At 46.9% G+C, this 15169-nt stretch overlaps 1 protein-coding gene across 9 annotated transcripts in view; it reads left to right on the top strand.

Annotated features, from left to right (window-relative positions):
• The window catches only part of TSPOAP1 (TSPO associated protein 1), a 3887333-nt gene that overhangs the window by 3746924 nt on the left and 125240 nt on the right, over positions 1–15169 (top strand). Inside the window, exon 32 of one of the 9 annotated variants that reach the window (XM_069614849.1) lies at positions 4343–4398. The exons of the other annotated variants lie outside the window; for them this stretch is intronic. Within the exon in view, the coding sequence (XP_069470950.1) occupies positions 4343–4369 (27 nt within the window). The 3' untranslated portion in view covers positions 4370–4398. The remainder of the gene's footprint in view (positions 1–4342; positions 4399–15169) is intronic. 9 annotated transcript variants of the gene reach the window in all.

Raw genomic sequence — 15169 nt, 5'->3', positions numbered from 1 at the left:
TCGGTGGGGGCGGGTTTCCAGGACCCCGCTCCGATGGTGATGATCACGACGGACTCCTCCCTTTTGGGGTGAGGTGCGACGTTGGATCTTCTTCAGGTCTCCGACCTCTGGTCGCCACAAGACAAGTTCCTTCATATAAATCATCTGGAGCTTCTGGCAATTTTTCTGGCACTCAAGGCCTTCAGGCCCCAGGGGGAGCCCGAGAGCCCCAAATGGGAAATCAGCTGTAGGCAGAAACACTATGCGGCATGTAAACACAACCGCGTTGTGTTTCTGCCTGCTGTGGCTTTCACTTTGGGTCTCCGGTGCTCCTCGGAGCACCGGAGACCCAAAGTGATAGCCACAGCAGGCAGAAACACAACACGGTTGTGTTGGAAAACGCTGCGGTTTTTCTTTCCGAGTTTCTCAGGCTCCTCCGAGCCGGAGGAACCTGAGAAACTTGGAAAGAAAAACTGCAGCGTTTTCCAACACAATAACATTGTATTTATGTTTGCGGTCGCTTCAAAAGTGACCGCAAACATAAATACAATGTTTTTAAAGCTGCGGTTTTGTTTCTTAGTTTTCAGGGCTCCTCCAGCCCGGAAAACTTAGAAAAAAAACCGCAGCTAGTGCTTATTTTTTTAAAAAAAATAAATAGCACTTACCGAGATTCAGCTGCAGCTTTCCTGCTCTGGTCTCCGGTCCCGTCCTCCGCGTACAGCACTAATGAAGGGAAAGCCACACAGCGGTAGCTTTTGTTTACTACAGCTGGCTGGCTTTTCCTTCATTAGTGCCACAAAAGCAAAAGCCAGCACAGGCGGGCATCCATTTCACAGAATGGATGCGCCCATGTGCTTGCTTTTGCGAATTTTGAGCTTGAATAGCTCAAAATTTTACATAGGAAGTTTTAAAAAAAGAGAATGCTAGTATTTTTTTTTTTTATGTTGCCGATCTATTTTTTAAATAACATTTTTTACTAGACCATGCCTTTAAGCACTTTTCGTGGAAGGTGGCTTTCTTGGTCGCCGTGACCTCGGCAAGGCAAGTGAGCGAGCTCCAAGCTTTGTCGGTGGAGCATCCCTTCTTGGTTTTCCACAAGGATAAGGTTGTCCTTAGGACGAATCCTTCTTTCTTGCCAAAGATGGTTTCTGATTTCCATCTAAATCACTCAATCTCGATGCCTGTCTTCTTTCCAAACCCAGCTTCGGAAGCTGAGAGGGTTTTGCATTGCCTGGATGTTAGAAGAGCTTTTAAGTTCTATCTAGACAGAACTTCTGAACTTAGGAGTTCCTCTCAACTTTTGGTAACCTTTGGTAACCCGCAGGGCAAGCAGGCCTCCAAAGCTACTATCTCCAGATGGATTGCTGCCTGTATTACGGAGTCTTACACTGTCCAAGGTCTACAGCCTCCTAAAGGGATCCATGCTCATATGTTGTGGGGCAAGGCAGCTGCTGTTGCCTTTCAAATGTATGTCCCCTGGGAGACCATTGCGAAAGCGGCTACTTGGGCCTCCCCATCGGCTTTTTGTAAACATTACTGCTTGGACTTGAGCTCCAGATCTAATGCTCAGTTTGGACAGGCTGTGCTGAAAAATCTTTTTCACTAAGGGGGTTTCCATCCACCCGTAGTTCCTGTGAGGAGTGCTTTGGAATCTCCCATAACTATGGAGGAAAGGGGACGGGACGTATGAGTATTACCAGGTTACTCACGTAGTGACCACCTTACTCCTAGTTTATAGTCCCCTTTCCTCCATATGCCTGCCCGCCGTCCCCTCCAATAAGGTTCCTCTATTATTGCTTAAAGGTCTCTGACCTGGCGATAGAAAAGGACTGATGGGCGATGCGCTGGGTGGAGCTGAGAAGGGTGGGGTTGCGGCCGTGTGCGGTACCCAGCATAAAAGAGAGGAAGGACACATTTTTGAAAAATGTGATGCTTTTACAAAGTGCTCCGGTCCCGTCCCACAGGACGGAGGAATGTCCCATAAGTATGGAGGAAAGGGGACTATGGACTAGGAGTAAGGTGGTCCCTACCGTGATTAACCTGGTAATTCACAGTGGCATGGACCCTATCTTGTCAGTGTAGCCATTAGTGAGCTCAACTATTGGGTCCAGCAGACTGACTGTTTCAAACTGGCCCCGATCTACAATGTGAATTGGTTGAAGGCCTCGAAAGACCCAGAGGATACGGATTTTTTTGTTTTAACTGCAGTGGGCCACATACCTGCGAACATAGGTGTCTGCGGAGCTAGTGTTGTGAGGGCAGAGGAATGGTTTTAGAAATTACACAAGCTTGCAACTGTTGCTCACATATCTGCTTGTGATCCTTGTGTGGTAGAGCTTGCAGATCCCTGCACTTTTCAGGAAACGTAATACTTACCAAACTGGAGCAAACACTGACCTTGACTATGCTGATTGCTGGAAAAGAGTACAGTAGACAATCTAAATCCAAGATAGTGCCTTTGCTTCAATTAACCCGGCTGAACAGAGCCACGATGGGCCCCGCTCAAAAATTGTTTACACGTGATCGTTTTGTAGTTCCCTGGTGTGAGCGCAAAACACAACACTCACTCACATGTTTTAACCAGCTGACTTCACTTGCCCAATTAAGTGAACTGTTTCATTCCTAGGGGTATGCTAAAAGCAAATGAGTAGAAGTTTGGGAGTTAGGAGTACATGGTAGAAAGTAAAGACTAGGCGGAGGGTCATGAAGGGAAGGAGCAGAGGAACCTTTAAGGAGGAGGAGCAAAGAGATTTGAGAGAATAGGTGCAGGAGCTGATGAGAAATGATGAAGTGGAGAATAGTAATTTGAGGAGGTGGAGGAGCCAGGTGGTGGCACTTAAACTGCTCTGTGGTATGCATCCTCGTTCCCAAAAACGAGGTAAAGGGTCCTTTTTTATGTGTAAAACACAGAGGTCTGCGTGCTTGAAATCCTAACAAAAGTTTTTTTTTGCATAATGCAAGTTGGCACTAACGAGGGCTTTGAAGTAACAAAGCCAAGCTATGTTAAAATCCATAGCTGGGCTTCACAGGCCCCCTGGTTATTCCCAAAGTCAGTCTTATCTTTTATTATTGGACTGGGGCAGGCATGTGTGAATTGGAGAGTGCTAATTGCCCCTTTCCCTGACAAGTCTCAGCTCACTGGGAAAGGGCCATTAGCCTTCCAAGGGCCCTCACTGTAAATGCCTGCATCGCATAAGCCTGAAACAGTGTAATGCATGCACACTTGTACATTTTATTCAGAAGGTGTAAAACAGTTCTGTGATGTTACAACAAGTCGGGCAATACAGAGAGATGTCTGGTTGTCTTGCGCAGGCAAGATATTTTCAAGCATTATGGTGTTGTAAATGTTTGCAGGCTCCTGGATTTCGAGAATAACAATGTTTAAAATGAAAATTGAAAACAAGGAAAGGGGGTGTTTTAAAAAAATGGAGATGAGCATGGGTACAACTTTAAACTGAAAGTGCCATCACCGGGTGGAGGAAGTTACAAGGAATGATCAAAAAAGAAAGGGCTAAGAGAATTTAAAGAGGAGCAGCTGAAAAGAGGAATTCAGGAGGAGGGGGAGCAGAAGGGGAAGAACATAAAGTCGAACAAAGGGGGAAGAAGAGCTTAGAGTTTGGCGTGACATTAATTGGACAGGAAGAATAACAAAAAGGAGGGGAAGAGGAGTCGGAAAGGAATGGTTGAGGCCCCAGTTCTTTGAGATCCTAACAGCTTGGTGGAGTGGCAGCAGCCAGAGGAGGGTATGACAATCTGCAGAAGTGGTTAAGCATAAGAACACCAGGGACCCAATGGTAGCACAAGTGCCTGACTCCTGGACCATGTTCAAAATACCCAAGGCACCGGGGTATTGGGCAGAGGGGGATCTCTGGTTTTCCTGGAAGAGAAGCAGGCAAGCATGGTCTTAGCCAGAAAGACATTCTATCGCCACAAGAGAAAAGCCTGAGTCACTTAAACCCCCAAAGACTAAGAGTGACTTTTACCACAAGGGGGTGAGAGAGGAGGACAGAGGACCACTGTACTTAAAAGAAACTTGACTAGATTTGTGTTTGTTGCATACCCCATCCCTTGGCCTCGTTGAGGCTTAATCTCTTACTTTCTGATGCGTTAAATTAACTTCCTTAAATCATACCACTTGGCTTGACATTGTCTGTTGATCCCTCGACCATAAATCAACGTTATTTTGTCTGGTAGGTAAATTTGTCGTACAGTAAAATTGTCCCGTTGGATTGGCATAGTGGTCATTATTGTAAGTCAAATGTTTGTTATGTTTATGCTTTTCTGTCTTTTAAGTTTTCAACTAGACCTTTGCAATTTGTTCCATGCATTTGTTTACATACTCCTCGTGCTTATTGCTCTACAGAAATTAAGGAAGAAAAGAAGGAAATGATAGATAGAGGAAAAAGAGAGAACATGCATGTAAGTCAGCTATTTGCTCAAAACATTGGTTTAAACATTTATCATATTCCCTGCATAGAAGAGATGTAGTGGTATTATTTCAAATAGAGCGTGCCCCTTAGATTACAAAATATTTTGGTATTCTACACAGAGACTGTAGGCTGTCTAACAGCAGTCCTTCAATTTTGCATCCAAAACAAACGTGCTGAATTCTTACATAAACTGGATCTAAAGTGATAACAAGCTTTATAACAGTTGAAAACTATGGTTATGTAAGTGGGCAAGCAAGAAATGTATTGTCTATTGTGTACATAAGGCTTTCACAAAGTGAAGGACATTTTGTTTTTTGCCTTATTACTGTACATATAATATAGAGGCACTGTGCATCATCTTTTTTCTATGTCAAAAGTACTTTGCACCTCTTCTCTTCTGTTTTAAAGCTTAACACACTTGTCATTAATGACAGAGGCCAAATGTATTCGGCATTACTTCTGTTGTTGTCCACAGGCATTCTTCTTTTTTCATTTGCTGTCTAGATGCTGCATCCCCGGAAGCCAAAGGCACAAAAGGATCCGCACAAAAACACTGTGTGCGTCAGGCTCCCGAGGCTGTGGTATCTAGAGCGCAAACGGTAAACGAAGCTGGAGCCCGGATCCTGCAGCAGGTAAGCCAGGGTGGGAGCGGGCAAAGGGGGGGGGAGCGGGTGGGAGCGGATGGGTGGAGGGGGCATTTATAAAAGGTTGCACCTGCAGAATGCTGCCTTTTGTTCTGAAATCTACAGGTACAGCCTTTTGTAAGCATCCTTCAGACATAGAAGCTCTTTTAAATGTTTTTTCTGTTATTGTTCAAGGCACTTTGAATAATATCTTTTATAGTAAAAAATGTACTTTGCGTCTGCTCTCTTCAGGTCAAATGCACTCTGTACCACTTTTGTTAAAGGCTATGCTGGACCACTTCTTTTAAACAACAAAGACGCTCTACATATCGTCTGTAAGTGACTAGGTACCCTGCATCAATACAGTCATTGGCCAAAGGTACTTTGCTTTACCTCGGTTATGGGTTTAAGGCGCTCCCCTTCATCTCTCTTTAAAGCCAAAGTACTACAATTAATTTTTGTTCTTGCCATGCATGCTAAGAAGCCCCATTCCATTTGGATATGTTAGTCCAATATTGTTTTTATCTTTGCGGTCTGGGTCTTTTAGTCCTAGGTTTATTGTGGGGAAATTCAGGACTGCAAGTCCCATGAAGCAAAACAAAAGCAGAACTAGATTACCATGGAATAAATAGGCCAAGGACACTATACATAATTTATGTCATTGGCAAAAGTAAGTGACTAGGTACCCTGCATCAATACAGTCATTGGCCAAAGGTACTTTGCTTTACCTCGGTTATGGGTTTAAGGCGCTCCGCTTCATCTCTCTTTAAAGCCAAAGTACTACAATTAATTTTTGTTCTTGCCATGCATGCTAAGAAGCCCCATTCCATTTGGATATGTTAGTCCAATATTGTTTTTATCTTTGCGGTCTGAGTCTTTTAGTCCTAGGTTTACTGTGGGGAAATTCAGGACTGCAAGTCCCATGAAGCAAAACAAAAACAGAACTAGACTACCATGGAATAAATAGGCCAAGGACACTATACATAATTTATGTCATTGGCAAATGTAATTCTGCATCCTTTCTGTAATAGGTCAAAGACACTAACCCCACATATGTTGTAGGCTAAATCATTCTATGTTACTCACTTCTATTACAGGCTGAACATATTGCATAGAGGAATGCTCCACGATGTTGCTTAAGAGCTACATATTTTCTGTCTAACTTGTTATCAATCAATGGCTTTTTCCATCACTTTTATTAAAGGTATCTGGCACTCTGCATCACAACTCTTGTATCTCAAAGGCAATCTGCTTAATGTATCATTAGCCTGAGGCAATCTCTTACTCTTGGTTGTGCTTGTTGCCAAAAGCCTGAAGTCATAGGGCCTCATTACAAGGGTGGCGCGCCCGTAATGAAGGGTGCCGGTACGGGACCGGCACCCTTCATTACAGGAGCGCCGATTACGAGGTTCCCTTTGCGGGACCGGGACCAGACGTCTGGTAAAACCAGACGTCTTTTCCGGGTCCCGCGATGGGAAGAGGGAGGTAATAACGGGCCATTCGTAATGTGCCCGTTATTACTTCCCTCCCCATTCCCATTGAGCCCTATGGGGCCTCAAATGGGAATGGGGAATGGTTTCTTCAAGGAAGAATTACCGGATCCTCCAAATGTTGGAATGACCCGGTTATTCCTCATTGAAGGAACCCGGTAATGGAGCCCGGTTTGGAGGCAGCCATGGTGCTAATAGCACCATGGCTGCCTCCAAACTTGTAATCAGGCCCTATATAGACAGTGAAGTAAAAAAAAGGTGACCTTACAATTGAATTGTGCCTGCTTTTAGATGCAGTTGCTGATTAAATTGAGTTAAATTGGCTATGGAACTTAAAAATACAACGCACATTAAAATCATTCAACTCTTGGAAAAACTGCAACATTAGAAATGTTTGGGCTTTGTGTGTTTGAGCAACTGTTGTTTGTCCAGACCCTGATAGGTGCTTGATGTAACCATTATGGCCTTGGTCTGTGAAAGTAACTTAAGCGGGCACCACTGCTTTTCCTTTTATAACCGGTGTTTGTGTGTTATGCATCCTTGCACAAATGCTGTCTGTTGCCTATTGGCTCTTGTCCATTGCCTTAAAAATATTTGGTTTTTAAAATATCAACAATACTCAGGCTAAACTTGGAAATGAGATTGAAGAAAACCTTCTTTGTAATTTTTATTCACAATTACTTTATCACGTGACCAGTGGCTCCAACTGTCTCCTAAAATTTTATCAGAATTTATCTTCTCGGAATGAAATAGACCTGAAATCATTGTTTCTTAAATTCTTTCATACGGGTCTATACTACTCAAGTGCGTCTACCTTACTTAGGTTGACTCATTTGTCCTCTTGTTTCTTTACTGGCCCTCAATGCCACTTTGTCTGTCTCCTTGACGTTAGAGGCTAGACTTTCCAGCATTCAACCCTTCTTTTGTGTTTCTCCTTGTAAGTGCATTTGTGTAGTTGTGTAGTTGTTGCTATGTTCTGTTGCTTTTGTTAGTGCTCTTTTGGCTTTTTAGAGCTACAACTCCTAATGTGCACTTCTCCTTTGGACTCCTTGCCTTTGACAGCACTCATGCACTGGCGTTTTGGAGTCTTAAGAACTACAAACCCCGGGTCTGCAATCTTTAATGCACCTACATTGTGTCCCCTTTCCTCCATGCTTACAGGAGTTCTCGTTAGGGTGTTTGGACCCAAAACCTTAGCCAACAAAACGCACGCTTCCCCTTTAAACATTTCATCTAGCGGTGAGTATGCACTCTGGAGTGCGTTAAGAACCCCCCCCCCCTCAGGTTCCTTTGACGCATTTCCATGTCTGTGTTGGATGGAACAGATGCTTTGCGCAGCTCTTCTTTTTCTTTTGCAACTTCTCTGGATTAGCTTTTAGTTTGATTTTCCTTTTCCCCCCACTGCCGAAGGGTTCTCTCATGTGCAGGCCAGTTAAGATGTGATCGAATGTGCGGGGTGTTGCATGTCGTTCTTGTCGGCGGCGGTCAGTCTTCAATGTTTGTGTCCACTTCGCTGTTGGGACACCTGCGCTCTGTGACACAATTTCCAGTAAGTCACTGAAGCAACGTTTGATGCGGCGGGAGATGTTCAAGGCCCCTTCACTAAAAAATCACAATAATTTCATGGCTTCAAGGAAGGTGATTAAATACCTTTGTGATAGGGTACTTCATCCAGGCAATTCCTTCCTAGGGTTTGATCGGGTTGGCAGGGTTCTGTCGAGAAATGGCACAGCAAGCCACTGTAACACGGGGGTAGTTCCCGAGGAGACTGTAACCGGTGCTTGCAGACAAGGTCTGGCACAAGACCTTGATCTGAGGGGGCTTCGTTCTCTGAGAGCGCTTCTATCAGGAAGGTGTGTCTCCTGAGGGTGATTTGCTTCATTGCAGGGCTTGTCCTGAGGTTCACTCCACGCTGTGTTATCCCCTGAAGGCCCCTTGAGACCAACAGCGGTGGTGGTCCTGTTGCACCAACTTCTCTCAGAGTAAATTATTTTGGCCTCCATGGTCTCCATTTCAGTGTCTGAGGTATGGACTTGTAACCGTGCTGCTACAGTGACGGTTTCAGCCTCAGAATGTTGTCAGTCAGCAGGTGATGAGTTCCACGCTCCAGGCAGGAGTGCACGTTTGGAAGTGATGGGATAGTCTTATACCACTGGCACCAGTGGGGGTCCCTAGGGGTTCCCCTGTTTTCACCACAGGTGGTATGGTACACTAATGGCAGGAACTACTCGGCTTTACCCTAGGGGGGGTGTCATCCAGCACTTGGGCTCTAAAGAGCATGCCAGTGACCTCTGATGGCCATTCTCATGACTGTTCTATGAAGGAAGACTTTTTCTTCAAACTGTTTCAGGATTTAATGCACTGCTGTTCTCAGACCCTCACATGGGTCAAGCAGTTGCAGACACTGGAAGTGCTCCTCAGTCCACAACTATTGTGCAGATAGTCCTGCCAGCACCTCTACCTTTATCCTCACATGGACCCATGGTTCAGTCGCCACTACCATTGCATATAGACCCTCTTCCTCCTCTCACTCCCTTGCCACCTGGTCCCTGATTGATACAGACCCTTTAGGGAATCTAGATATGGTGGGTGACAATTCTGATGATGCGCCCATGTCAGTGAGACCATTCCATGAGAGGGTGAAGGGACTAATAGAATACCTATGACTTCCTGCACCAGAAACTCCAAAACAGGCTGGGGGTACTATGGTCAGTACTGCCACTCAGAACAGTAGACAAAGTCTGTGATCCACCTACAACCCGATTTGGTGGGGAAAGCGTTAAAGATCTGGCAAAACCAACCTAAGTCCTGCCGTTAGTGAAGAATACCAGTGTAGTGATATAACCTGAAAATGTAGTAACCATGCTTTATGTAAAAAATCAGGGTGGCATCAAGTCAGTGAAGCTGTGTGCTTTGGCAGTGGAATTCTGGGAATGGGTGTTGCGGAACCATATTTCTACACGGGTAGCACATTTAGCCGGAACAGACAACGAGGAAGCTGAGTTGGCTAAGTCACTCAAACCACAAATGGGAAGTACAGAATGAGATTCTGGTGTCAATTTTCAACACCAAGAGATTTCAAAAAGTGGACATGTTTGCAACAGAGAATACCAGGAAATGTCATCTCTACGCAACCTGGAAAGGGAAGGAAGTAAATTCTCTCGGATGCTCTATCATTGCATTGGGACAATCTATTTGCGTACACCTTCCTCCCATTTCTCTCACTCCCAGAGTTCTCCAGAAATACCACAGGTCCAAGACCTGCAAGACTTTCCTGGTAGCCCTGCATTGGCCTGATTTTCCGACCTCCTTTATGTTGCAGTTGGACCACCTCTCCATCTTGCCCCTCATACCGATCTGCTTTACCAACAGAGAGGCATGTTGTTATACTCCTCCCTAACATCGTTTTCCCCCAGCAATCTGGCACGTGAGGATCCAGCATTCAACCACACTGGTCTGTCTGAAGATAATCTATGGGTCTTCAGCTCCAAGGAGAAGCTTGGCCCATTCACATTAAAGGGACAAATGGCTTTGAGTTTGAGTTTGAGTTTACCATTGTATGATTAAGTTCTCAAAATCCCCTCTAGCCCTCAGTATTCTTGTTTCTTTCTAGCCTTTTTATTTTTGTTTTTGTTTTGTTTTTTATTTAGCATTTATATAGTGCTACGAACCCTCAGGTATCTGAGCGCTGCTTATTACTACCCGCAGTGTCTGGTGCTTATTTGTTGACCCCGGAAGGATGAAAGGCTGAGTTTGGCCCTGCCGGGATTCAAACCTGCGTCGGCAGGCTCTGCACAGATGTCAAAGCGAGCGCTCTACTCGCTGTGCTATCAGACCGGCTTAGCCCCTTGTTTTTCGAAGGCACACACGTCTTCTTATACCAAACCTACCTCTCAGCCTTAACTGTCCTTGTCTGATCGTGTCACCAAATGCCATTTTCTCAGATTATTCCATGTATTTCCCCATTCCGGAGGCCCATACCTGCGTGTGATCTGAATGTAGTGTTAGCAGCTCTCGATTACAAACTTTTCAAACTTATGCCATCAGCAGACACCACACTTGTATCATGGAAAACGGCTTTTCTAATAGCTATTACATCCACATGTAGCATTTCTCAAACTGCAGGCAATTTCAGCTGAGGATCCCTACATACACTTTTTTTTTCTTCTAAAAATCCCTTATTTATCGAGGTTTATTTTTTTTTTACCAAAACACACAAAGCAGAAACAATTTAACAAATAAAACACAAAATGCATTGGTGGTCCATCATAACTACTTTTCTGATGTTTGTTAATCTGCTTAGAATCACATGCTGTGCATAGGTCCGACATCCAGTGGTCACTGCGGAGTATTGCATTTTGTTTTTCGTAGTCGAAAAGGGACGTCGACAAGGCGTGTCTGAAATACTATCCCTATAGTGACGTGCGTTGTACCCACAATCCCTCACGCGTCGAGGTCCCTCAGATTGTTTTTTTCCGCCCAGCTACTGGTCGCCTTTACGCGGAGCTCCTCGAGAGACATTGCAAATTTCATCTCCTCGACCTTTGGTCGTTTCTCATTAATATTAAACACATAATCCCTCCCTCGACGCAGTTGTGAAGCTGTTCTCCGCCGAGCAAAATCTTCGACGGAGGGTACAGGCGGAGGAAATCCTTCGGCGTTGCCGAACACGTGGCCTGGCCTCGCAGGCCATATACAGTAGGGAGAGTGGGGTCGTGGGACATCTCTGGTTCTTTCTGAGAATGCCTTTCCTTTTCCCCTTCCTTTCCCTTGGGGTGGTTATCACGATTTATTGCCTCGACTATGGAGAGGACACCCTTTAGATTTTGCCCGCTTTGCAAAGGCAAATTTACTTGGAAGGACAAGCACTCACGGTGTAACCGCTGCTTGCCCCTCGATCACAAGGAGGAAGGTTGCGCGGCTTGTCGGCTTCTTAAGCCTAAAACTCTAAAAGACCGTAGGGTTAAAAGGTGGGCGGCCTAAGCGATGTCGAAGGCCGAAGGTTCACCCGCCGCTGCTACCACCGACAGTGACGAGGAACGCGATAACACGACCTCCGCTACGGAAGTCGAAAACCCCTCTAAAGAGCGCTTGCGCGCTTCGTCGTCTGTCCCCGGCCCCGACGGGCTCGGCTCACGCCCTGCTTATGGGGATGAACACCCCGGCGACTCTGACGCACACAAAAACTCACTTAAACACACAACCCACGGCTCTTCTTCGTCGAAGATGAAGAGAGCATCAGCGCCCAAGGAGACGCAGGTTCCACCGGCGGCCTCCTCGGACCGTTCGGGTTCGAAGCCCCTCTCGTAACCGCTGCCGCGACCAGCGACTGGGCTTTCGGCAAATAAGGGCGCCGCCCCCAAACCATCGGCCGGCGCGCATCAACAAAAGGCGCATGCCGCCGTACAGCGATCGACACCCGTAGCGTCGAAAACGCAGGCCTCCGCTGACAAACGAGTCGCCAACAAACGAGTCGCCGAGAGCTTGGCGAGGATCGCTGTAGCCGACGCCCAGAAGCGTACGCCGAAGGACACGTCGAGCGCTACGCAGAAGTCGAAAGACACGCCGAAAAAGCCCGAAGAAAGGCATGGACTACCCCCTTCAGTCGGGGAGAGGTCGAGCCGTTTTCAGCTAGATGACTCTATTTTTCCCCCGCCAGACCGCTCAGGAGTACCCCATGAAACCATGGAAAGACTCAACCTCTGCATGGAGAGGATGGAAAAGTTTATTAATACCCAGACCTCTCAAACTCCCAAGAGAACTAGAGAAGGGCCTCAGGAGGACCCCAAGGCCAGAAATCCGAGGCTAGTCAATCCCCAGCAGGACACAGCCTCAGACTTCCATGATGTGTACGACCTCACTGGGGAGGAACAATACTTGGAGGAGGAGGAGGATTTTATGGACGATGAAGAGGGACAGTACCAGGAGGAAGGTCTGGAAGACAGGCCAGACATTATAGGAGAAGGCTTCGGAGTAAACCCAGAAGAAGGACCTTCGCACCCCTGGCAATCCCCATCAGTATATTCCGACACTGATGTCCTAAACCTAAATCCTCCGGACAATTCACCGGTTAGGAACACGTCTCCAATTGACGATCAGCCCACTTTCAATGCCCTGTTGCGCAGAGCAGCAGCACGTTTTGAACTGGACACTGGGGAGCTCTCTCCAGAATTAGACTTTGTGGAAAGAGTAATTAAAGAGAAACCCCCAGTCAGCCAGACCATTCCCCTCCTCGCTTCAGTGAAGAGAAGAATCATCCCTTCGCTGTCCACTCCCGCATTGATCAGAGGGGTCAATCCAAGAATTGAAAAACTTTTCACTCCTTCACCCTCAGACCCGCTCTACATCCGGATTTCGGATTCCCTGGTAGTATCTAATACTAGAAAGAGGGCAGGGGTACCACTTTCCACCAGTGAGGCACCCCCTGACAAGGAGGGCAAGAGGCTATATGCCCTTGCTAAAAGAGTAACTTCCTCGGCTGCCTTCTCAGCAAGAATTGCGAACAACAACCCTTTGCTTGCTAGCTATGCAGACGCGCAGTGGGCCAAACTGCGCAAGGACGCCGAGGAAGCACCGGAGCCATTACGTACACGCCTGCTTTCAACTATTGGCGAAGGAACCCAGGTGAACCAGAGCATTGTAAAAAACTCTCTGGACGCGGCAGAAACAGCGGGACGTTCCCTGGTGCAGGGAATACTCCTAAAACACCATGTATGGCTGCGCAACTCAGGGTTTAAACCGGAGACACAGGCGTCTTTAATAAATAAACCTGTGGAAGACTCTAACCTCTTCGGAAAAGCGGTGGATGAAGCTCTAGAGATGGCTAAAAAAGAGTTTGATACTATCAGGACTCTTGACCAAATCTCTAAGCCCACTACCAGACGCGGCTATGGCAACAAACGCTTTTTTCGTGGCCAACGCCAACAACAACAAAGTCAACAACAACAGTACCCTGCCACCAATTACCAGTCCAATAGTGGGCAGTACAGCCAAAGAGGCCAGCGCCGGGGTAAAGGGAGAGGTCGAGGGTCCACCCCCAGAGGCTCCCAAGCCCCCAACAACTCCAAGTGACGCGAAGATTCGCGTCCCCTCCCATGCAACACCGGTCGGGGGCCGGATAACATCCTTTCTTCCTGCATGGGAGGGTATAACGTCAGACCGTTGGGTACTTTCCACCGTAGCCCACGGATACTGCATCGAATTCAACAGTTCCCCATCCTACAGACCCCCGAGGGGACGTCGCATGACACCGGAACATCTTGCCATCCTTCTCCAAGAAGTACAACAACTGCTAGAAAAAGGAGCCATAGAGGTCGTGCCTCTATCTCAGGTAACGGAAGGTATTTATTCAGTGTACTTCCTTGTACCCAAAAAGGATCTAACCATGCGCCCTGTATTAGATCTGCGCCCAGCGAACAAGTTTATCAAACCCCAAAAGTTTCGTATGGTAACCTTACAGGAAGTGATCCCACTGCTTTCACAGGGAGATTACATGACAACATTGGACATGAAAGATGCATACTTTCATATTTTAATGTTGCCAGCGCACAGAAAATACCTCAGGTTCATGATAGAAGGCAAACACTACCAGTTCAGAGTGCTACCCTTCGGCATAGCATCAGCACCAAGGGTATTCGCAGTGGCAGCGGCCCACCTGCGCAGGTTGTCCATCCCAGTTTACCCTTACCTCGACGACTGGCTCATAACAGGGGATTCTTACGAAACATGCTTCTCCAATACCCAAAAGACGGTAGACCTTTTGTTCCAGTTGGGCTTCTCCATCAACGAAAAGAAGTCCAGTTTAGACCCCAGTCAAATCAAGCAATTCCTAGGGGCTCTAATTCAAACAAGGGACGGCCTCGTCTTCCCCTCCAAAGAGATGGTCCAAAACATGCTGTTTCAGATACCTCAATATGTGACCGGTCGAGAGGTGACGGTACGCAAAGCAATGCACTTGCTAGGAATGATGGCGTCGTGTATTTATTTGGTACCTCACGCGCGCCTGCGCATGCGCCCAATGCAAGAGTGGCTCAACAGCCAGTGGTGTCAGGCCAGCGGACTATGGGAGGATCTAGTGGTGGTCTCGCAAGCCTTGGTTCTCTCGCTACGGTGGTGGACAAAGGAAAACATGGGAAAAGGGAAACCCTTTGCCACACCCGCAGCAGAAGCCACTCTAACCACAGACGCATCCCTCACAGGATGGGGGGCGCACCTATCCCATCAGACTGCTCACAGAGTGTGGACTCCGAACGTAGCATCCAAACACATAAATCTACTGGAGCTACTAGCTGTGTTCAAGGCACTAAAAGCCTTCCAGGAACACCTACAAGGCAAGACAGTAATGGTCCTTACAGACAGCACCACAGCCATGTACTACATCAACAAGCAGGGGGGCACCCACTCTCCAGGCCTGTCCAAACTAGCCCAGAATATATGGAAGTGGGCTCTCAAACAAAACATGTTCCTACTGTCACTACATGTACCCGGGGAACTCAATCTGCTGGCAGACAGACTCAGCAGAGATTTCCCCCTGCCCGAAGAGTACGAATGGCGCCTGCATGAAGACATCGTCTTCGACGTCTTCACACAATGGGGATTCCCAGAAATAGACCTGTTCGAAACCCTGGAGAACTCACAATGCCTAAGT

Source organism: Ambystoma mexicanum, chromosome 9, assembly GCF_040938575.1.
Source record: "Ambystoma mexicanum isolate Mex_15411 chromosome 9, UKY_AmexF1_1, whole genome shotgun sequence".
Lineage (NCBI taxonomy): Eukaryota > Metazoa > Chordata > Amphibia > Caudata > Ambystomatidae > Ambystoma > Ambystoma mexicanum.
Note: the sequence above shows the minus strand (reverse complement) of the source record. Positions and strands in the feature narration are given on the sequence as shown.